The sequence below is a fragment of the Salarias fasciatus genome, chromosome 14 (assembly GCF_902148845.1).
Source record: "Salarias fasciatus chromosome 14, fSalaFa1.1, whole genome shotgun sequence".
NCBI lineage: Eukaryota > Metazoa > Chordata > Actinopteri > Blenniiformes > Blenniidae > Salarias > Salarias fasciatus.
In genome coordinates, this window is record NC_043758.1 from 24,993,089 (window position 1) to 25,017,250 (window position 24,162).

A 24,162-nucleotide genomic window follows, 5' to 3' on the forward strand; every position below is an offset into this window, starting at 1 on the left:
GGTGATCAAGGCTTTCTAAACTCTTCAGCGCGTTATGAATCCCTTCTAAGCGTGGGAGTGAGCTGGGATGCTCCGCGGATATGGGAGGAGGCGGAGGAGGAGAGGAAAAGAGAGAGAGAGAGGGAGAGAGATGGAAAAAAATCCTGAATCCATCTCTCTCTCTCTCTCTCTCTCTCTCTCTCTCTCTCTCTCTCTCCTCCCCGTGACGTCGCTCGGTCTGGTCCCGATGTGCGCCTCTCTCTCTCTCTCTCTCTCTCTCTCTGGTCCCGTTTCACTACAAACCACTTCAGTTGCTGCCTCGACCGGTCCCAACACCACCTCTCTCTCTCTCTCTCTCACACACACACACACACACTCACACGCGCGCGCACACTCTCTTCCAGGCTGCGGGAGCGAAGCGCGCAGTGCCGTGCGGTGCGTTGCGGATACCCGGTGTCCGTCCTCCTCTTCCTCCTCCTCCTCCTCATCCTCCTTCTTCTTCACTGACTCCACGCTTGTCCCGCGGATCGCCGGGGAAGTGTTTCCACCGCTTCACGCAGAGAGCAGCCGCTCAAGAGGAGGGCAGAGAGGAGAAAGAGTAGAACAGGAGGAGTGGAGGGGGGGAAAGAGGTCTCCGTGGGGTTTTTTTCTTCCTTCTTTTTCTTCTTTTTTTGTTTCTCGCCACCTGGACTGAATTTCGGAGGGAAGATGCTGAGGATAGCCGGCGTGCTGGCCGTGCTGCTGGCTGCGGAGTTGAGCGCCGCTCACACCAAAGGTACGCTGGGCTGAAGGGCAGCGCGCCGCGCGCCCGTGCGCGCCTGTCAGTGCGCTATGTTCTCGGTGGATGTGGCCGGAGAGCCTGCGTGGATGTGGAGATGTGCGCATCGGATCTGGAAGTCTGTCTTCTGCCATGGCTGTTTGTTTGTGTGCGTGTGTATGTGTGTGTGTGTGTGTCTGTCTACAAGGAAAATCCACTGTTTGTGGGTTCAGACCGTGCACTTAATAACTGTAAAAAAAACACATAAAAAAAGAACCTCACAGCCTCCAATAGCTCTTGGAGGAATTTGTTTTTATCTTCCCTGGCATCAGTAGTTCTGTAGAGACTTGAAGTGCTTCTGTTGATCCCCAGTGAAGAGCTCGCTGTGACCATATCATAACCTATTTTGGGGTTATTGTCCCATTGCGATGCTTTTCTATTGATTTAGAGGCTTCAGATTTACAGCTGCCTGCTTTTGGGTGAAGGATGCAGGGGGAGGCTGGTGGTGCTGTTAAAGGAATGGGATCTGGCTGCTCTTCCCTGTGGTTTGTGAAAAATCACCGAGCTGTTGTGTGATGTGAGTTTTCACTGAAGATTGAACTTTGAATGTTGCAAATATTCACCAGGAAGGGATGCTGATGCAGAAGGGAGACTGTTTCTATTCCAGGTAATGGAAGGTGGCTTGAAAAAACTCAAAAATAAAGGAACATTCGATAAAAACAAGACAGTCAGTCAACAAAAAATGACAGAAATTGCACAGTTTTAGCTCCTTCTGCTTAATTTTTAAAGCTTTTCAACCAGAGGTGTAGCTGTACTTGAGATTTGAAGTTTTCGTCCATCTTACTGCTTTCCTGATGCAGTGACGGAGTTCTAATTGCTTTTGTTTACATGAAACTAATCTTGAACTTGAATTTTGTACTTATAAGAGTTAAAGAATCCGACCAGGTTATCAGTTTAATCATTTAGACTGACTGTACTGTTTGTGAAGGATCTCAAATATAGCCTATGTGTGCTTTCTACTGAGGTTTTTTTTAGTTCACCTAAATTCGTATTTTACATAAAGTGACTCAGTTGAACATGCTTGAAGTGCAGTTTAACTTAAAATCAGGTGAATGTTATTAATCCTGTGGTGTATGTCTGTATTTATGCAGTGCTGTTGTGCTTATTCTTGATGACCATGTTTATCAGACATATGTGTTCACATAAAAACTAATTTGACCAAGACATTATTTTAGCTAAAATCAAAATTCACCTGAGCTGCTTCACGTGAATAAAACTCCCGTTGAACTCGCAGACAAGCGCATTTTTTTCCTCTCACTCCTGCAATTAGCTCATTTGAATTCAAAAGCCATGTGACACATAATCCCCAAAAGCCTGAGATGCATATGATAATGCAGATGTCATGAATGTGTGCCACGCGGCTGGCAGCTTCGCTTCGCCACCCAGCTAATTTTAGGGCTGCCAGCATCCTGGCTGCGTCGGGATCCGCTCGCTCTTCCAGCCAGACCACAGTGTGCCGTAGGTAAGCAGGTAAACGTGGCAACAGGTTGGCGCTGATCAACTCCCTGTAGACTGAGGCTCTTTTTTTTTTTTTTAACACGGTGGAATAACAAGGTGACACCTGTCAGTTTTGTCTGGCAGCAGAGAGACATGGTAACTGTGATAAGCTGTTCATCCTCTTTGCCTTCTGACACAGAGAGAGCCTCCCTGCTGCTCCACTGGCTGGATACAGGCTTCTTCTGTGTGTGTGTGAGAGCGAAACATGCTAATAGACCTGCCTCAGACTGTGACCCGGCTCAGAGGTTAAGATTTGACTCACATAGACTGCAGACACAACATCGGAGCGACTACGATCCGTCTGTGCTCAAGGTCCTGTGTGCCAGCTTAACCTATCGAGTGCTGAGTAAACACACAACATATTCATTTTCACAGCTGATTGATGTCAAAGATGAATAACTTTAAGTTATTCATACTATATGAACGTATTTACTTCGTCTTACTGAGCTAACGTCTATTCCAGAATGTCTCTCATGAAACATAGTTCTCCCTTTTCTATGCTTGATAACCTCCTTGCTACAAACAGGTTTCAAACCCATTCTCCAGCATTTCTCATGGATGAGTTCAATCGCGTTTCGATCAATGCATCTTATACAACAACTAGAGTTTTGTTGGCACTCTACGTGAAGTCTGGTGCTTTTTAGAGGTAGCCTCCAAAGATCGTATTTATCCATGAGAGTTTGGTGTTTTAATAAGAGCAGGTGGGCAAAGCAGAGACCTGAGCCCAAAGAGCAGTAATGCAAACAGTTAACAGTTGTCTTACTGAGTATCATCACCATCAAAGCCACATTGTGATTTTTCACTGCGTTTTGCACCTGAACACAATCAAAATGGCATAATGTTGAAGTTGTTCTCCTTTTTTTTAAGATAGTAAGCTGAATTTGTACTTTTCCCTAATTTTCTCAAACATTACTGTATTAAAAAGAAGGGAAATATTTCAATTTGCATTTAATAGTTGCTGTGGTGCTCCTGACATAGAATGGGGCTGTATGCAGGCTTCAAATAGAAGCTTTATTTTAGCAATATTTCATTGTATCGTTCACCCAGATGCTTTGATAAAATTGTCCTGAAGCAAACATGAAATCCATTTAAACTTTATTTATCATGTACTCATCCCCTTTGCTTTAAAACAGAGGAAAACATTTTGATTTGAACCAAAGTTTATCTTTTGTTATACTCTCAATTTAGCGATCAGGCTTCCCTGGAGGTGAAATGGGGCTGTGTGTGGCCCCGGGTCTTAAGTGAGTTTGACACCGCGGCTCCACAGCTTGTTAGTCACTTAAAGAAAAGTGACAGCGAGTGACTGCAGTGTTTCCCATTGGCGACTCATTCCAGCATCTGAGGTGGTTCATGAGAATTAGCCTGATGGAGCTGCGTGGTTAGGTGTGGACCTCAGCAGATAGTCTGAAGAACAGTCAAATTCAGTAGATTTTAGATTATTCTTCAAATTTTTTTGTGGAATATATTGTACCTTCACCTGGCACCATGTTTATGAACATGGGATATTCCATGTTTCTCTTTTCTCTCAACACAGGATTGCAAGAGTGAATTCAGAGGTTTTCCTACTTTCGGTTCTATTTCACCTGAAAGCTCAGGCATGGTAGAGCTGTGGAGAATAGATTCAAGTTGTACCTCGCGGTTCCAGTGACTTGAGCTTGTAGGAAAACCTCTGTCTTTTCCACAGCGCTGCGGAGCAACCCATTGTGCATGAAGCAGGAGATAGATTGTGTTATTTTCTCAGCTCGCTCAGGATTGGAAGGAAGCTTTGTCAAGCTAAGTGTGCCCAGTGTTTGGTTGGGTTTTTTTTTTTTTTTTTTCTTTTCCGAGGGAGCTGATTTAACAGCAATTTTTGCAGTCATCTGCAAACAATATCTCTGAGCAGCGGCTCGTTGACGGTGTCGGAAGATGCTCACATGTAGACTTTTTTTTAATTTTTTGGGTTCAGAAATGAGCCCATGCCTTCGATCTGCACACAGGTAGCATAACTCTGTCTTTCTATGATGATCGCATGTTTATTTTTTAACGGCTTTCCTTGCCGATTCTCATCTCTGCTGACTAAATCACATAAAAACTCAAAACTGGACTGAAAACTGGTTCTACTTAACTCTTCCTCACATAAAATATTATAAAACCTTCCCAAAAATTTAATATTTGTCTTCTTTCAATTTACATGCCATGAAACACTGAACATTAGCAGCATGAGCTCACATTGCAATAGAACCTGAACTAAAGGGGAGTTGCATCATAAGACAGGATTTATTGGCTTTTTTTTTTTTTTTGGGGGGGGGGGTGTCGAGTGCTTGGCTGTGAAGTAAACAAATTACTGCCAAGTCAAAGGAGTTGGAAAACCCAGGCACACCATGGCTCTAATTGATTCCCCAGGGCTGGTCTACAGTGCAGTTAAATCCAGGCAAAAATAGGAGTCCATTGTCTCGTGAATCTGCCATCTGTTGCGGCGTTGACCCTCACTCTCTTTTTCCATGTCTCGCCACAGCTGCCAGAAAGTAGAAAAAAAAAAACAAAAAAAACAACAGTGTTTCCTATTTCTAATGTAGTTCTCTTCTAAAGTACTGGTGTTTTCTGCGTCGCGTGCAGCGGGGGATCTGCGTCTGTAGAGTATGATTTTCAAACCTCTGCGACTGAAGTAAATGTGCTGTGGTTCTTCGAATCCAAGAGTGTGAAACATAAAGCCCGTGGGCCGAACCTGACCCGCAAGAGACTCTGGTCCGGCCCACCAACCAACCAAAAAAACCTGTGAACGTTTCAGAGAAAACAATGATTTAAAATTTTGTTTTTAAAAAGAATTTCCTGAGAGTTGACATGACACAACACTGAGACCGGACTGAGATACCAGTGATGTTAACTGCCTCAGTACAAGCAAACTAGCCTAACCTTTGATAAACCTTTGTAAAAACATGCGTAATGCAAGACCCACAGAGAAGTTTTTTCCGCACATTTCACTGTGTTTTGCACCAGAAGTTATTAAAATTGACTTTATGTTGAGATTTCTGTAATTTTCACTTGTAATTGTTTGATCTTCCTCAAATATAGACATTTTCATTGCATATACTCTGCATAGCAACAAATAACTTGTTCACGGCTAGTTTACCAATTTGACCCTGTATTTAAAGTGTTTGACACCCCTGCTCTAATCAGTTCTGCTGAAGTTACTCAGTTTGTGGAAGTCTTCCCTGAAAACACGTGTTTCCAAGTTGCTCCTGATCTCGGCTCGAGGCCCGAGCCTCCTCCCCGTGCAGGTGTGTGTGTGTGCACGAGAGAATGACAGAATTTGGCCGACATGTTGACATCGCCAAGTATGGAAACCTGAGCGAGGAGTTGATGTCGTTTACAAAGGAGTTATTGCTTTCGCAGATCTGTGCGGCGACTCGAACAAATTTTCCTGGACCGAGCGTGTCGCCGCTGCATCCGACGCTCGATGGGGAGAATCCTCTGGCAGCCAAGCAGAAAGAACTATACAGTTTTTTTTTTTCTGCCGGTGCTGCCCGGAGCCCCGCTTTTGTGTAATTCCAAGCAATATGAACTCTGAATTTAGATAGCTCATTACCAGCACAGTGTATTTTAATTCAGCTACCCACTGTGCAGCTCTTTGTTGGTGCAACCTTTTTCTTTTGCCGCTTTATTATATAGATAGACGTGTTTTTTTTCCCCTCCTCCCTCGCCCAGTTGCATGCAAACAGCTGGGATGATGCAATATTCAGGCTTTGTAAGAAGCCTCAGAGTAACAGGCCTGGTTCATGAGGAAAGTTGCAGGATTAATTGACACAGGTCGGATAATTTATGCTTTCCTATATGGGGCTGCTGTATGGGTGTGTGTACGAGGGATAAAGAGGATAGTCGTTTCTGGATCCCATTAGCAAATAAAAAAGGCGGGGGGGGGGGGGGGGGTAGTTTACAAAAACCACAGAGGCAGATTTATGCCCCCCTTTTGAAGGGAGGCAGTGCATTATGGGAGCACTCTATAAATCTCCCAAAGAGGTTGTGACACGGGTTGTGGTGAAAATCCTGTCCGGAGCTCTCCGCCACGTCCGAGCTGGAGGCAGGGCTTCAGCAACATGGCTGGACATCTTTAAAAGCTTCTCAACCATGTGAGAAGCAGCAGAGGGCAGAAACGGTGATTCTTGAACATTACTGCGACACGCGGTCGGACCTGAGCAGTTTCAGCATTGCACTTTGCTCATGAGTCAACAAAAGCTGTTTTTAGTTCTAATGAGAAATCAAGCTTTTCCTTTCTACAGGACGAGCCTGGAGTGGCGCCCAGCGGATGTTTTTGTATCAAAGCTCAAACAGGCTTTGGAAGTTTGTCCACTCTCAGTGCTTATCTGAGATGTTCTGCAGCGACCTTTACGCTCGCCTTGTTCTGTACGTTTATACCTGACACGTCGCTTTTGATCTGTCTGTAGTGTTTTAACTCTTCAGGGTAGAAAGTGCGAGGGTGTACGTGCACGTGCGTGTGGAGTTCAGTAGCTGACTGAACTGGATACATCGTGCCATGAGTGGGTGGCTTATCCCCCGCCATCTCTTTTTGGTCACCGATGATCGTACTTGGCAGCTCGTGTTCAGGTGTTTAGATTCTCTCTACAGGTGGAGAGAAACACAGAAACTCATCAGATACAAAGCTGACGTATTGAAAGCTCAGTATTTTCCCAGTTATATTTCTTCGGATTCAAGTACTACTTCACTCTTAAGATTTTCTCCACAGCCGTGCCAGGAACACACTGTTTTGCGTCTGTGCCTGGAGGCAGATCCATCCTGATCCCTCCGATTGGCTGGCTTGTTTTGGAGTGACGCACTTTTTAGCCAGCAACAGTGTCTCGTTGGGCTTGCAGCCTGAAAAGTTTGCAATGGAATTGTTACCTGAAAACTTTCCCCCAATGGGTCTGCTTACAGACAGAGACACACCGACAGCAGTCCTGCTTCGTAATAACAGTTATATCAATAAAAACTGAAACCTTCTCTTTTCTGCAACATGAGACCTCTAAGTTGCAATCTCTGGTGTGTTCTTAGAATGAATTTGGCAAAGGAAGTGGCCAGGAAGCAATAGGAAAAGACAGGAAACAAGTAATCGGCAGACTGGCAACTGTATAAATTGGATGGGGTTCAGAAGTTCAGAGTCGGAAGCAGCAGTCGTGAACACAGAGCTTCAGAGATCATGTGATCTTCATCAGCAGCACTTCTGTATCTCATGCAGATGTTAAAATATTCTCTTTTAATGGTCTCTTTGTTCACATGGATGTAAAAACAAGCATGCTCTGGCTGAATATGATCATTGTAGCTACAGGAGGGAATTTCTTCCTATCAACCAGTGAAATTGGAACAGTAACAAGCATGACTATTTATAGGTGAGAAGCACAATTATTTTATTGAAAACCCTGTCACTGCATTGCTGCTGATTGGCAATAACAGCAATAACTATCATGCCAATTGTACAACATATGAGCTTTAATTTGTGAGGGGTGAAATGGAAAACAAATATGTTATACATCTGATGTTATCATCAGATGTAAAATACATATAGCACAACTTCTTGTGGATGTAGCAATTATCCATCCCTCCATTTTCGCATGCAGGAGATCTTCCCAGCTGACTGTGGGTGAAAGCAGGAGACGATCACACAATTACACCTTCAGGCAAATTCTCATGCAATTTCAGATGTCTGTTTAGGAGTGTTGAATGAAACATGTCCACACAGGCAGAAGATGCAAACTCCATGTAGGAAGGCCTGGGTGAGAGCTGACCACTACACTACTGTGCAATGTTTAAATGAACTCTTTACTTCTTGCTTTCCTGTTCACTTCCTGAAATCCTCTCATGCAGGACTGTCAAACAAATTTTAGTTGAAAGGCCACATACAGCACAGTTTCAACTCGACTTCACTTAAACCACGCCTCTCCCCACAGTGGCAACTCTCATGTTATCGTGATATCCTGGAACCGGTATGTTCCTGACCACCATAGATATACAACACATAGACCCCACGCTGACATGGAGAGAGGCACCGACATCTCGTGGATCTAGTGCATGAAATTCTATGCTACGATGCTGCGCACATGTATTTGATGCTTCATGATTGGTGCTTCTTATTTATGAAGACCGACGGTAAGTCAGTCGTTTGAAGGGAGCTCGAGCTTGGGCTTAACATTAATATAGATTACTAAAATGTCCATGAATGAAGAGCAACAATTTAAATGATGTTTTTATGAGGTAATCACATACTGACAATGTCAAAAGCTCATAAAAGTCGATTTTTTGTGACGGGGCTCCTTTTCATTTCAGTTATTCTTTGTTGTGGTGCAGAATATACTTGATTTAACAAGACCAAGCAAATACTACTGAAAATGACATATAATATCGACAAAAAAGTAATTTAAACTGTAAAAAAAAAAAAGAAAAAAAGAAAACTCCTATAGCTGCTGCTTTATGCATGGATTTACAATTGCACTCTGACAGCATGGCTTTGAGACTAAGGGCCAATTCCAGTTCTCCCCCTTAACCCTCAGTCTTAAAAATGCACGCTCCCGCAAGTCAAGTCTTGTCCCAGTTCTCAAATATTTTGAGCAAAGGGATGAGTTTTAGGGAGGTTATGTCCCTCAATGTTGAGATTTTCCCAGACCACCCTTGGCGGTAAGGGATATCCAGAATGCATTGCGCGTGTTCAACAAAAACATCTCATGTGTCTGAAGTCTTCTCCTTCACACCGCTTTTCTTCTTTCTAGGGACAGTCTTAAGAAGATTCCCAAAGCCCACGCAGCTGGAGTTTCCATCGGCATTGTTCTTCTTGTTTATTTCCGGGTTTTACTTTCTTCTTCTACATCGCGTAGTGCTGCGATTCATCTGATATAGTGCCTCCCTCTTCAGTCTAAGGGCGTAACTGCATTTAAGTGGTGTCCCATTTCCAAGTCACATGATATCCCTCAACTCTCATTTTTGAGGGACCCTCAAATTGAGCTTTGAGCTTGAGTGTTGAGATTGAGGTTTAAGATAGGAATTAGAATTGGCCCTAATACTAGTTTGCAGGCTTTCATAGCAGCATTACCGATATCTCCACTCTGGTGGAGATATTGTCCTCTTTCTACTCAACTTGCTTGCTTACTTTCAGGGTTCATGCTTGTTCAGTGTAAACAGCTGTGGTGGGCATGAGCAGGATTTCAGAGAGGTTGTATATTTGAAACGAAGTTGTGTTTTCAGTGGCTCTGAGTATGTTGTCATGTAAACGATTCCTGAGTCATTTTGGAAAATTCAAAATATTCTGCTGTTTAAGATGTTGCGTACCTCAGTATGGCTGAATCAAAGTGATTTTGTAAAACCAAAAGGTGACATTATATACCTAAGGCAGTGGCTGCTGGCCAAGCATTTGTGGTTCAGAGCTTCGTTTTTTTAAATCTATATTTCTGTCACTGCTGCTCCTCCTTGTTTCATCACTCTATATGCAAGCTGTCAGTGACATAAAATGTAATGTCTGAGTGCAGCAGACAGAGATGATTTTCCACTGCGCCGCTTCTTGTTTTTAAAATGACTCCGTCTTTCTTGGCAAAGTAAAAATCAAACAAGTTGAAAGTAGTGCAGTCCAGGCACTGACTTTGAGCTCACATTGACTTTCAAGCAATAATTATCCTCGTATGTATTCACAACTGCATGTCCAAGTGTGTGTGTCAGTGTGTGTGTGTCAGTGTGTGTGTGAGAGCGAGATTACTGCGCTGCTTTGCTTAATCCCCAGTTCTTCTGTATAATCAAGTTTGCTAAGTTGTTTTGAAGTGTTCCTTCAGACTCTCACCATGCTCCCCTGCTGATTTGCTGTCATGGCCTTTTCTGTGCGTGCAACAGACACCACACACACACACACACACACACACACACACACACACACACACACACACCCTCACACAAGAGCCCTCCATGATGGTCAAGAGAAGTGCTTCTGTTCCATTCTGCAGTCCTCCTGTCGTCCGTTCACTCCTGTTTTCCAATCACTTACCTCCAGCCCAATCTCACCAGTGGGCTCTCTTCTATTTTTCAGCATGTGGCGATGACACATCGTGAAACACACACACACACGTACACACACACTCACACCAGCATGCGCTGATGAGTGGAGAAGGGTTATACAGAGAGATAGTGCCTGACCTCTCCCTCTCCGCCAGCTGGGCCCGGCTGACCTCTGACGAAACGATCAGGAGGAGAAGGTGGAGAGAATTATAGGACACGCCAGAGGAGAGAGGGTCGAAGGGAAAGTTGCAGATCTTTGTCTCGGTGACTCATAAATCTCCCCACTTGACAAGTGGAGCACTCGAGCTGAGTGCAGACAATCGGGATGGACACGCTGACAGAGGCAGAAGTGTCTGAGTAACTCACAGGTAGCTGCTCTCTGTTTTTGGCTCGTCTGTGTGCTGCAGTGGCAGGAATCATCCATCCAGCCAAACATCACCTAAATGAGGAAATACACAACAGTGAAACAAGATTTCAGTCAGATCTCTTTGAAAAAAATGCTAATATTTCTACAAAAACAAACCTCCTTGTCAGTGATGTCCATCCAGACAAAAACCATTGTTTATGTTGTAACACGGAGGTCGATGTACAGACTGGGCATTATGAACATGCATTCATTTTGCTTGCAGTATTGTGGTCATGATAGTATTTGCAGTAAAGAAATTAATATATTTAAGAATATAATGTAAATTATTTTGTGCTTTGACATCTTTTCATCAAAATCGTGACCAACTTTTATTGTGAAATATTACGATTATTTTTCCTGTTATTGTTTTTAATATTTATCATTCAGTTTTGTTTTGATACTGCTAACTGCTAAGTGACCACTAAACTAAATAATTTTCATTAATTTTTTGCTTGATTTTTACTGAAATCATGCCATTAATTCATTCTTTTCTTTTGTATTTAAAAATCATGAATTTGCACAACTTGATTGCTTGAATGGAAACAATTTCTGAAATATGTGTTGCATAGGTTAAACACTGACTACAGTTTTGGAATATGTGAAATATGCAATTATGGAATCTGCAGTCCTCCTCCACTGGTCCGTGATCGGATTGAATCACTGCTTCAGCTCTACACTCAAGTGACTGCATGACAATGAGGGACACATCTGACTGGCTTCAGATAATTTGGAGTTGACAATAATGCATTTGTGGATATCAGGCTGCTGGAAGACTCTGAGAAGATGTTCAATGAACACAGGATATCATGCACAAATGTGGAGAGAGTTGTAAATACTCAAATTGAAGTTTAAATTAATGATTCTAATGCAAAATATCAATACTACAGAACAGGTTTATTAAATGAGTTTGAAATCTGTATGTAAAATAATCAATGATATTATTGTGTTCTCTCTACACATTTGAGATAATTTTGCAAAGAGAAGCATCTATATTCAGTATAAATTCCTAAATGTAGTCTATCCATCCTTCTGTGTGATTTTTTTTCTTTTTTCTTTTTGATAGAGATCTAATGTCTCCACCGCGTTTGACCATCTTCATAAAACAGAAAGTTAAAGGTATAGTTTTATGTTTTGAGAACTACTGGGATTACGTTTTCGTCTGGACCAGTTGCCAGGCAACGGCCAGAGACTCTGGGATGGACCTGGCCTAGAAACAAGCCTCATAAAACAGTAATTGATAGTCAGTCAGTAAATTGTACTTTTTTTCCATGCTGATCTTTCATGGATCAAAAATGCTTAGTATGTATAAATAAAATCGGTTCCTTTGTGAGCTGTGAAAGTGTTTGTCAATTCAGTGGAACACACTCAGATTAACATTTAACTCTCTGAAAGCTACGGTGTAAATGACTGAAAATCGGAGACACTGTGCTGCGTTTGTGTGTGCCCTGTACATACACGGCAGCATGCCCACACATCTCTTTAATGGAATATAAAGCCGTGTCAGTTCATATTGAGGTATGATCTCTATCATCTCATTGGAGAGCCTCTTCAGTTCGAGCTGTTCAAAAACGTACTCTTTTCTTTTCAAAGGGTGCTTTTTTTTTGTTTAAACTATGCATTGTTTAATAATAAAAAACTTACAGTCAGAGCACATTTTTTGCTTTTTAGATATTTATTTATAGTCTTTCAATGAACTAACAAGTACCAGATTGCTGCTCTCAATCTCTTTTTTTTTTTCCAATCTGCTTGGTTGTTTCTTGGACCGGATTGGAATCTTTTGCGTGCCAGTTTTGGCCCACAGGCCTTATATTTGGAGGCGGGAACTTCTTGCAGTTATTACAAACCAAACTGTATCATACTGTAGCCCTCAGGGTGGGAGCTCAAAACCCCCGATCTATGCATTTTTTTCTCTATGTTTAGGGACGTTTGAATAAATGTAAAAGTAACAATCAGATTTCAGTAAATCGTTCACAAATCGAACAAACTGAAGAAAATACTCTCACGAGACTTTTCAAATGAATGGGAAGATTCGTCAGCTGTTGAATTATATTATAAAGACATAATATGTGGCGTTGACATGTGTTTTAGCCTTATTTTGGTGCTAATAAAAGTGTAGAGCTGCTGCAGGTTCACTGCTGCGGACAAGCTCCATATCCAGGTCATCCTGGCACGAGCATTAGTTTCCTGCTTCAGGACTGCAAGCAGCAACACATGCTCCTCATTGTCAGTCTGTACACACACACACACCAGCCCATTAGAAGGCGTCAGCGCGGTGTATTTGCTAATGGTTCGCGGGGTTGATGATTGTCCACAGGTACTGGGCCGCCGGTGTGCACATATTAATCAAGAGGTAATTGTTATTTTCTTCATTAGGCTGAAATCCCTCTCAGAGCACCCGGACGCAAACATACCGATGCGTTCCACGCAGACGGGCCCCGGTGCGATTTTGCCTCGATGATTGTGTTAAGTGCTCATCACTCGCGTGTCTGTTCTCCTATCTGTGCTCAATTTCAATTAATCCATCCATTTCCCCCATGAAGGCAACAGTTGCTGTCCCATATGCTAGCCACTTATGAAAGCTGGCCCAGCTTATACCTAACCATTCTCTCCCTCTCTCTCTCTTGTTGTGAAAGCACAAACTGTGAGTGCTCTTTTTTTTTTTTTTTTTTTTTTTTTTTGGCAGTTAAAAGCTCCATCAGCGGGAGGTCTGCAGATATGTCTTCGCTGATAAAAGGCATCTTATTTAGTGCTGCTTGTTGTGAGTTACATTACCAGTGTCAGCACCCCCTGCTGCGAGTCCATCCTGCCAGCAGATGCTGCAGAGTCTGTCACCCCCCTCTCTGCAGAGGTCCTGTCTGTTGTTACCTGCTTGCCTACATTATCTCTGTTTTGCTCTTATCAAAGTGCTGTTGCTTTCTTTTCATGTTTGCTGAAATGTGAGTCATTATCTGCCTGTAAAACAAAAAAAAAAAAAAGAGAGAGAGAGCAAGATGCCAAACATTTAGTATTTCTTAACGTGCTGTATTAGCAGACCTATGTATATTTAATACACGATGCAGCCTAGATTAGTAAAAATGCTTTGAAAGTGGCATCAGCGCTGTTATTTTGATGGCGAAGAATGGTGTCTTTTTTTTCTTTTTTATTTGCCTTTAGAAATACTGCGCTCTCAGCTGAGAATTACAACAGATGAGTTACACACAAGCGGATGCGATGCCAGCGCCTGGCTCTGTCCTTGGTGCTGAAATGAGCCAACGACTCACAGTGAGAAACGGAATCTGCGGAGCTATCCCTGGTGCTGAACTCCAAGCAGAGTTACTGAGGGGGATTCTTTCCCCCCCCCCCTCCTCCTTGTCCTTTCATTAGCTTGGACCTCAGCGTGAGCGGAAAAATTTGCATACACCAGAGTGCGGGAATATTGGCGGGGTGGAGAAATGTGAGAACACGCCAGGGACCTGACAGTCTGTCACCACTATGATAAGGCTGAGCGATGATTGATGAGTGACAGATGGAAGAGTGCAAATGGCCAGAAAATGTGCAGCATCTCAATGATGATGCAGAGCACGGGGCTCCTTCATCATTTAGCTCCTACGTAGTGAAAGATAATGAACATCTAACACTCCATGATGGGGTTTCTACGTTAACGTGCTACATGTTCAAATCCATGTTTGAGCATTTCACATGGCATGACTCTTACTGCACTTCTGGAATTATTGTTATTAAAGTCAGGACTAACCTTTCTGATATTGACCCATTCAAGGAAAACGCTCATAAAGCTGTATAACTGCCATATTAACACTAGTGGCTTTCTTTCATGCTCTAAATCTGTAAATGTGCTGCACCATAGCTTTTGATGAAAATCCAAGGGAAGATACAGGAAACAAAAACCCACTTTGATACATGCTTGAAGAAGGTCACAATTAGAGGTGACTGTGGCTCCATTGGTAGAGCGGGTTGTCTTTCTATCTATTGTATCTGCTTATAACACTACTACAGAGCAGCTTGCAGAATCAAATGCTGCTGCTTCAAGTGAAATGCTTACTTCATGTGTTAACTGGGGATTTGGAGGCTTGAGGTCGATGTTTATGTCCAAGCGAGCTGTAAGTTTAACGATGCATTTGTTGTTTGTTTTAGAAAGAGTGCAGGATTCACTGGGCCTGTTCAGGCTTGTGCATATAAAAACTGGGGCAAACAGGATTTTGCACACATTGTGGAACTCATTTATGAACAGGATGAGCTGAGAGATGTACAAAATAACAAATGATGTCATTATTGCATTTGTCTTCATGAGTACCAAGTTTTTTTGTCTCCTAGATTGTCCAAAATATTGGGAAGAGTTTATGTTCATAGATTAATACACAATGTGCAATATGATTTAATACTTTCAAAAGCTTTTGTGTTGTTCATTGTTTCCAGCTTAGTGCAAACTGGCTCAGCCTTCAGTAGAGAAGGGTTTGTGTAGTGGTCAAAGGTATTCCTGAGCCGGGCCACCCTTTTGGCTTTTGTTTGTGGATTTTATCGTTAAGTTTTTTTTTGTTGTTGTTGTATCTCAAATTTTGACTTTCTGACCAGTCATTTTCCAGATTTGATTTAATTTTATTGCCATATTTGGATTTTGTTGCTGCAGTAGTTGTATGCAACATAGACCAAAACAGCATGAAGAAGACATACAGTGTCTTTTAGTTTGAATATTTAACTTTGGAAACCAAATTTTTGGAAACTACGCTGGCAGTGATGAAGATTATACAAATATGTGTGTAAACTTTCCGTCTATGTGTCCATGACTTGCTCTACCATCAGCGCCTCAGAGCCAAGAACCATAAAGTATCTAAAAATAAAGAGTCTTCCAACAGTCTGAGGAGTGTTGACTTGTGGCCAACTGTTCTCGCGTACAGGCTGCTATGCCATATTTTCAATCCACCACAGAAATGCCGGCCCAGTGATCCATGAATCCTGCAAGCTTTGGGAGGAGCTTGTGGGCTCGTGTGTGCACGGTCGCTTCCAGCGTTATGACATATGAAAGGTCACACTGCATTAAAAAAATGTTTAAAAGCTCTGGTGAAATAAAACCCTTGACTGCTTTGCTCACACGTACATGTTGGATGTACAGGTGGAGGGTTTGAACAGGTGGGAAGGGTGGCTGCTACGAGTGCAGCAGTTTCATCCCTTCTGCTGTAAACTGGGCCACTGAGGCACACACACACACACACACACACACACACACACACACACACACACACACACACACACACACACACACACACACACACACAGACTTTGAGCTCCTCCTTTCCCCTCTGCAAAGGTGCAGCCCCGTTCTTCCATATTGTTGCAGATACTCAATGGCTGCATGCAGAAATGTGTGTGTGTGTGTGTGCGTGTGTGTGTGTGTGTGTGTTTACCTGTGTGTAGGTCAAATCTCGAGGGACGTGAACTCTCTGCTGGCTTGTTTCATTTTTTAACGGGGCGCTCAGGGCCTCATTTGTCCCTGTGTGTTTTGGGAGAAATCACCAAGGTGCTTTGCAAAAAAAGAGAGTGCGAAAGGGAGTGGGTGGGGGGACGACAATAAGAGAGCCTGTCAGGTCTCATTCGAGTCCGACAGGCTCTGGTAGTTGGCAAGAAAAAAAAAAAATGTCAAAATTTGATTGTTTTTGAAACCGGCGCGTCCCCCAAATGTGCACTGTGATGTCGACCAGCTGTCAGGGTTCCGTCGCTGCTTTAGCTCATATTTGTGTCCCGCGTCTCTTTATCGCTCGGTCCTGCTGTCAGACGGCAGCAGCTACCTCCCCTCGTTACCAGGAGGAGGATCTGGGTCAGCGTGCGCCTCCTCCTCCCACTGCTCGGCATCCTCTCACTCCCTCTGTTCATCTCCTGCTCTATCTGCCTCCATCTCCCCCCTCATCCATGTCTTTTCCCTTGTCTGTCTAATCTTGGAGCCACTAATATCAGAAATTCAATCTTTTTGTTTTAGTTTTTGTTTCAATCTACAGCCCTCATCTCTTTCCAGGCTCCTGCTGTTTTTTTCTTCTTTTCCCGTCGTAGCATTAACGTGGAGGTAATTACCGGCGGCGAAGCTTTAGCCAGGACTTATCACACTGTTCTCTCCCTCCCTCAGGAGCTGTCTCTCCCTCTTTTCGTCTTCTTCTCTCTCATTCAACCACTCCTTTCTTTTTCCTGAGAACCCAGTGGAGGTTCTCCTTTTCTAGGAAGAGTTTCGGGTTAAGGACATTTTAAAAGCTAATAATTTAAATCTACCTTCTGTTGTGGAATTTTTTTTTTTTTTTTGACTTCTCAAGGCCGAACGTAGCCCAGGGAGGTGGAGAGCAGCGCACGTCAAACCTGCTGGCACCAACACGCATTATGTCCTTATTGTGACACATAAACAGTCAGCTGAATCATCTGTGTGCACGCCATGCACACACACTCCTGGCTACAAGTGATTGATAGTCCAGCATATACAGAAATGCTCTCGCCATTCATCAAACACTCAAAACGGTTTGATGGAACATTTGCACATGATCTGTCTTTTGAAGACCTTTCTGTTTCACGTCTCGACACCTTGTATGTTAACACTGACGCTCATCTGCAAGCGTGTGAGAGCGAAGGTCACTCATTTTCCCAACCAGCACATCATTATTAAATAATCATGAGTCTTGGACTCGCTCACCACTCTGGCTTCTTCTGTTGTGATGAGTATGTGTGTGTGTGTGTGTGTGTGTGTGTGTGCTCTTATGGCCCAGGTGTGTAACGTTAGATGGTTGTGTATATGTGTGTGTGTGTGTGTGTGTGAGGGGGGAGTCCCCTTGAGTTCTCATTATGTTGAAAGTAAACGACTGAACCCGGGCCCGAACATCTGTCTCTGAGAGTGGAGGACCCCCACACCGAGCTCTCATCCAGAGGAGGGCCATGTTCCGAGGAGCCACAGCCCTGACCTGCACTCCTCACTAACTCAGACCAATCAGCTTTTACAGACAGATCCTCATCGTCCGGCTCTACTTCATGTGGTTCACGTCAGGTGAGAACGGGAAAGATGTGGTAACATGCAGTTGTGAGGAGGGGTGGAATGATACACTCTCCCCTCTGGCTGTCATGAGCCCCGCATTCTTAAGCACCGTTACAGCAGGAGGGATAAAATCCATTTAAAAATCCGTTGCCCATGCCACATATGCACTCTTGTAATTTATATCTTGGTCATATATGGATCTTCATATATTCATGCAGTACCCAGAATTTGATCCAGATTCATCTCATTTATTATTTAACCATCCTGATTTAAAAGCTGATCCCGTGTAAGATCGCTCTCAAAACTAAATCAAATTATGATTATCCATTCTCAGGTTTTGGAGTTATTCTAGATACAAACACATAATGTGATGATGAAAAACAGCTGAGGAGGTAAACTGTGTATTTAGATCATTATGTTAGACAGAAATAATCAGGGTGCAGATTTGTGTTGAGGGGCAAAGATCTACCCATCAGTGCTTGGTTTCACCTCAGAATTTCTCAGGATGTAGTTTTTCTTGTCTGTGCTTTTCAGAGTTATGCCCTGTTTGCGCAATTTTAAAAAAAAACCAACGTGACCCTATTATTTTAATTGCCCCGTGAAGAGCTAATAATAGTTTTTCCATTTGACCCCCCCCCATGCCTGATATCCCAGAACATCCAACACTCTAGTTTGTTCACAAATCATGCAATTGATACAGTTGTCTTCAAATAGCTGTTCACATTGAGAGGGGAAAAAAAAAACATTATGCATATATAATTATATAAATCTCTGGGCTCCCTGGACCTGAAACATTGATGCTGGTGCCAGTGAAAAATCTCCCAGGCGCTGCTAACAGTATTCAGAACACACACACACACACACACACACACTCATTCACTGCCAATCTATCGACCCATCTGTTTATTTCTGCCTATGTCTACACAAACTCTATTGATTGTAAAGCTGTTTATTCCAATGTAGGCTTGCTCATCCATACAAGTCATCTTTCTCTTCTCAATTATGTAAAAAAAAAAGTCCAAAGATCTTTATAATTAGTATGGATTAAAAAAAAAACAACAACTATTCTGAAGCTTTCAGAGCTTCTCATAATGGTGTGAAGAGAGGAGAAAAACAAAAGTCGGGGGTTAAAAAGGATTTCCAATATGGGTGTCCTCTTGAGGAAAGACAAAGAGAAATCAACACAATGGCAACCACCAAAAGTGTTATTTTCAGGAGCGAGGAAAAAAAAAAGGAGGCATGCTCCTCACTTGGACCGACAGAAATTACAACGCACAGGTCCTTTAATTTTTAAAGCGACAGCATTAAAATGAAATGACGAGGCTGTGCTGGGAAACACTCAGCCGTCTTCCTGCGAGATCCTTGCTTGATTGTCCCCCTTTGTTTTTCTGCACATATTATGAAATAATATCACTGTGTGCTCCATCTTCTTTTTCTTCTTTTTTTCCCCATTTATTTACCAGTGGAGCAGAAATGCATAATTTCCCAGTGCACTCGGGTTTATATTTATAAAGCTGAATGCGGGTTCCGTTTGTTTAAGAGCTTTCCAGTCTCCACAGTGCTCTCTGTCCTCACAAACTACAGGGCTTATTTATTTTTGCTTGGTGGGAAGAATGCTCCATTTGTACCGTCTTTTTTCGTGATGACTTATGAAAGATGTTTTTCTCTGTTATAATGGATGAAAAAACAAACTGGTAATATGTGCTTGGTTTCTGGCTCAGTTTAGTCAGAAAGGTTGTTTTCTTTAAGAAAATTCTTATTTTATGTATTTTGCACTTTTTCTACATGTGGATTTTGGACGTCCTTTCTGTTCTCAGAATACGTCAGCTTTCTTAATTTTTTTTTTCTCTTAGTTTTCTGATTGATCAGGGTGGAACCTGTCAGTGTTGGCCTGGTCAGTTTATACTGAAGTGAAACTACAATTTACACTATGAATGTAAACATTTTTTCAAAAGCAAATTTGGGGATCTACCAATGGTTTCCTATGAAGCCACAACGCTTGTTAACTTACTCATTTTCCCCATTTCAGCAGTATGTGAAAAAAATATATTAGAAATTCTTATATCAAGTGTAACTTTTGACTCTATATTCTGAAAGCTGCGATCTTAGAAACAGTTTTGATTGTGAATGATTTATATAGAATTTTAATTTTCAAATATCCATTTTCCATATATGCCCTATAAAGTGTTAACTTTTTAATCTATAATAATGTAAAGCTTTAAAATAAAAGCAGCTAAGACTTCCGGGTCCCCTCTGTGTTTATAATTAAACCTCTGGATTTTTAAATCCAGTAACTGAACAAATTCATCTGGGAGAAGATTATTCCCTAAAATTCCCATCCAGACTTGGCAACCGCTCTCATATGGGAACATGCCGTGTTATCCCATCACTGTGTGTAAATCAGCTACAAGATCTAATGACTAATATTAATACATTACTTCCATCACCTACTTTGCGGGCAGTTCAGTGCCAGCTGTTGTTTGCTGCTTTTCCACAGGAAAAAAAAAAAAAAAAAAAAGACTATCTCAATCCCACCTGCTGTATCCATCCCTCCTGACTGCATGTGTAACACTTGAGAGTGAGTGTTAATAATCCTTGTAAAATTTAGATTTTACTCCAACCTGCAAATCCATGAGTCATCCTGGGATGTATTCAGACAACATGAGGTGATCCATCTCCGCCCGATAAATGCACAGAAACGTCATTTTTCCAGTCCTTCACTAACCCACACTTTTATGCTTTCAGACACGCAGCTGCTGCCTTTCTCCCTTTCTCCCACTTGATTGCACACACACGCACACACATGCACCGTTTAAATATCAATGAGTCCTCTCCTTTCAAGCCGCACCGCGAGTCCCCCAAACAAATAGATTATATCTAGCTGGGTGGCATTTCCCAGGTGGCATTTTGAAGCACTCGAGTGTCGGCCACCTGATGCTCCACAACATATGAAATGACCGTGTGTGTGTTAGTGTGTGTGTGTGTGTGTGGCTGGGCCCTGCCATTCTCTGACCTCTGAGTCTCTCTCCATCTGTCTGAATGGTGACAGCTCTCCCCCGCTGCCTTGATTCGAGGCCGACCGAACACCTGTAGAGAAGCGCGAGCTCACACGTTCACGCATGCCTGCGTTCAGACGCGGCTCAGCAGCCCGTTTTGTCCTCCCGCTGCCCCCTCCCTCCGCGCCTCCTCCTTACTAACCTGACTTTAGCTCCCACTTCTCAACCAGTGCAGTCACGCTGATGTCTGTTGTGGCTGCTCCCGCCGGTCGGGCCATTGCTTCCATCCTCCATGCCGTCTCTCCACAGGGCGCGTTCGGGGATTGACGTCCTAATCACACCGTCGCCACTTCGTCTGCCTCTCCTGCACCTTCAGGAAGGGAAGGGCAGGGCAGGGACGGCTGGAGAAATGCGGGAAGGGACTGAGTTTTTATGCAGATGGTGAAGTGGAAATAAAAAATATGATGGAAATCTCATGACAAGAAGTGCAGCAGGAGGGCAGGAGAGCAGAATCTGACTGGCGGGCTGAAATTGAAATGGGAAGAAACGGCATAGAGAGAGAACAATTGGACAGGGATTCTGTTGAATCACATTTAAAGATGCTATCTGTTGAATTTTTATATAGATAAATGTGTACAATTTTCTGTCGGGTCTATTTTGAATCAACAAAAGCAGTCTGCCTCTTCGAGTTCTTCTCTCTGCTGACATTTTCCATCTGGAGCCGTCTGTGCCTGACAGACTTATCGATACTCGCCATGCGGAGACTAAAAAACAACTTTTCGTTTTCATTTGAGTATTAGGAAGTTCTCAAACAATTTTTTTCTTGTTTATCTAAACTGGCAGAGATGTCAACTCGATCGCACATTCAGTCATGGGGACTCATGTCAATACAAAGACAAGAAAGGAACTCCCCTTTAGGCACAACATACAGATGACTCGGGTCTCAAAAGCTGTAAAGTTTTCAGTAACTACTGAAAATAGTCTAATTACATGAACTTCTAAAAAAAGAGGTCATTTTAAAGTTGAGATTCACTGTAATAGCAGTCCAACTCTTTCAATGAGAACGGGTACCGAGACAAGAGGTACTGTATTCAGAGTACATAGCATGAACATAATTTGACATATTGTCCCCGCAATGCATTGGACATATTGAAACATAAAAGAGAACAGCCCTCAAACATTTTTTGTAATCAATAGCGATAAAACTCACTTGTCCTACATCCATCTGCTTTATGCATGCACAGGCTGATTTACATTTCGGAGCGCTGCCAGCTCTTTGTGCAGTCACTTTGAAGGGCTAGGTGGTCTTAATGGCCGTGAAAGAACTCTGCAGTGGTTCCCAACCTTCTCTTTCTTTTTCTTCTCCTTCTCGGAGCCCCCCTGGATTCCCTCTGGCTGCAGACTGCCTCTCTGGTGTGTAATTTGTCGAAGCATCAGACTGGCGCCAAATGTACTACTAATGTTCAGTTTCCCCATCTGCTCTTGATATTTGAAAGTCTTTAATTGTGATGGTTTTTGACACATTCAACTTTACATTTGGTTACCTTGGTTACTCCCTGTGATCTACTTAAATTGTCCAAAGGAGTCTCGAAACCCAGGATGGGAACTAGTGAGATTAGTAACTGAGTAATTAAAGAACTGAACATCCCAAATGTAAATGATTCACATGATGGGGACAAAGTGCCGGGTGCTTTTCAAACTGAAAGAAATAACTGTGTGGAGGGATCTAGAAAATCAAATGAGCGTTGTTTGATTGTAGCGGGAAGTTTGTCTCTTTGAAATGATAATCCACAATAAAATACAACATTTCATTTAAAAGTTTTGGTGAAAATTCTGCTCGGCAAAATTACTTTCAAAACATTGAAATGACCAAAAACTTTCAGAGTATGTAAACAATCTGCCTGTTTCTGCCTGAGAACCCAGGCAGAAACATTCAACTTGAAAACAATTGTTCTGTCTTGAAAAGCAGTAAATAAAAAATCATTGGAAATGCAAATCAATAACAATTCCATTAAATTACCTCTAAATGTAGATCCCTCACATGTTTAAGCAAAACATGCAAAAAGCTCTACTACTGAGAAACAAAAACTTTGAGCTTGACAGGAAGGCGGGAAGTCAGTGAATCTATCTGAATAATAGTTGGATGATTCTGCACAATTTATTCTCCTAATCCATTCGCTCGTGCACTGATCTGAAAGCAATGGCATTTTGAGAACTGGAGCTCAAGTTACTGTTTCAATCATGTTTCAGTCTGCAAATTTGAAGGAAGCTTTAAAAAGAAATTGTGCTCCTCTTTTTCCAAGTCTGCACAGATCCACAAGAATCCTGGGTTTAATTTGTGGGCTATTTTAAATTAATGGCAATCAGCTTTAGGCCTGGGACCTGCTTTTGGGGATCCCAAAAATCACAATGCAGTGAAAGATCCTGTTTTTGTATGTGTGAGTGTTTGCCGTCTCGGTCGCCTCACAGAGAAAATATCCTTGGTGCAAATCTGCTTGTGGAGTTTATACTCTTGCACTGGTTTTCTTTGGTTCCTACTAAAAATCTAAAGATGTCTGCTGTTTTTGAGTTAAATGGGGGAGTTTCCATGATGCATCACGCCCTTCACCCGGTGTTGGCTGGGGTTGGATCCATCCACTGCACTTGAACAGTATAATGAATGGACGGATGCTGACTCATTCCACAGAAGAAAGAGGATCTGTCTGTTTGTAACTCATTGCTTCATCACCGCTCATAATACAGAACATGCACTTAGATGCATGTCAGTTTGCACACTTTTGTACATCTCCAAGAGACGGAAATGCTTGGTTTTTGCACAGAATCGCATATGCACGGCTCATAACAGACTACACCACGTCTTACAAACCCTCAGTTTAAACGAGCACAACTTCATCTCATGTTCAAGGTGAAGAAACAGCGTGAAATATTAAGAACGTCTTGTTGCAAAATAAAGATACAATCTGAAGTAGGCCATGTTTGTTTTCTTCTGTTTGCTGCTATTTTGAAAGCAAGGTTTCCATTCCCAAAAGGGTGGCAGCTGCTGGATCTACCTTTATTTTTCAAGTGTGCCGCGACACTTCTGGCTGCTGAGCCCCGGGTAACATGCAGTCCCAGCTTTGTTAGGTCTTCTTACATTCAAACTTGTTTTTGTCTGTCCTGTATCCTCTCGAGTCTGCGGGGCGAAACGCGGAGGTACAGTCAGCGGTACAGAGGAAGGGTGGGGGGGGTGGGGGGTGGGGGGGGGGGGGGGGGGGGTGGGATTAAAACCCTCACACTGTGACACTGTGGAGAGCCGCGGCCTTTTGATGTGAAAGCAATTGGCTCATCCAGCGCTGCGCCGCAAAAGGAATGAAGAATTAATCACACTTACGTCTGACACCCACAAACACACACACACGCAGTATAGCATGTGTGCATGTGAACGTTTCGTTTTCTCCTCTGATCTATTGCCTTCCTCCCCCAC

At 42.8% G+C, this 24,162-nt stretch overlaps 1 protein-coding gene across 1 annotated transcript in view; it reads left to right on the forward strand.

The window, feature by feature from the left end:
- Window positions 1–643: 643 nt before the first annotated feature.
- The window catches only part of LOC115401062 (calsyntenin-2), a 333,679-nt gene continuing 310,160 nt past the window's right edge, over window positions 644–24,162 (forward strand). Inside the window, exon 1 of the mRNA XM_030109215.1 lies at window positions 644–754. Coding sequence (XP_029965075.1) covers window positions 688–754 — 67 coding nt within the window. The 5' untranslated portion in view covers window positions 644–687. The remainder of the gene's footprint in view (window positions 755–24,162) is intronic.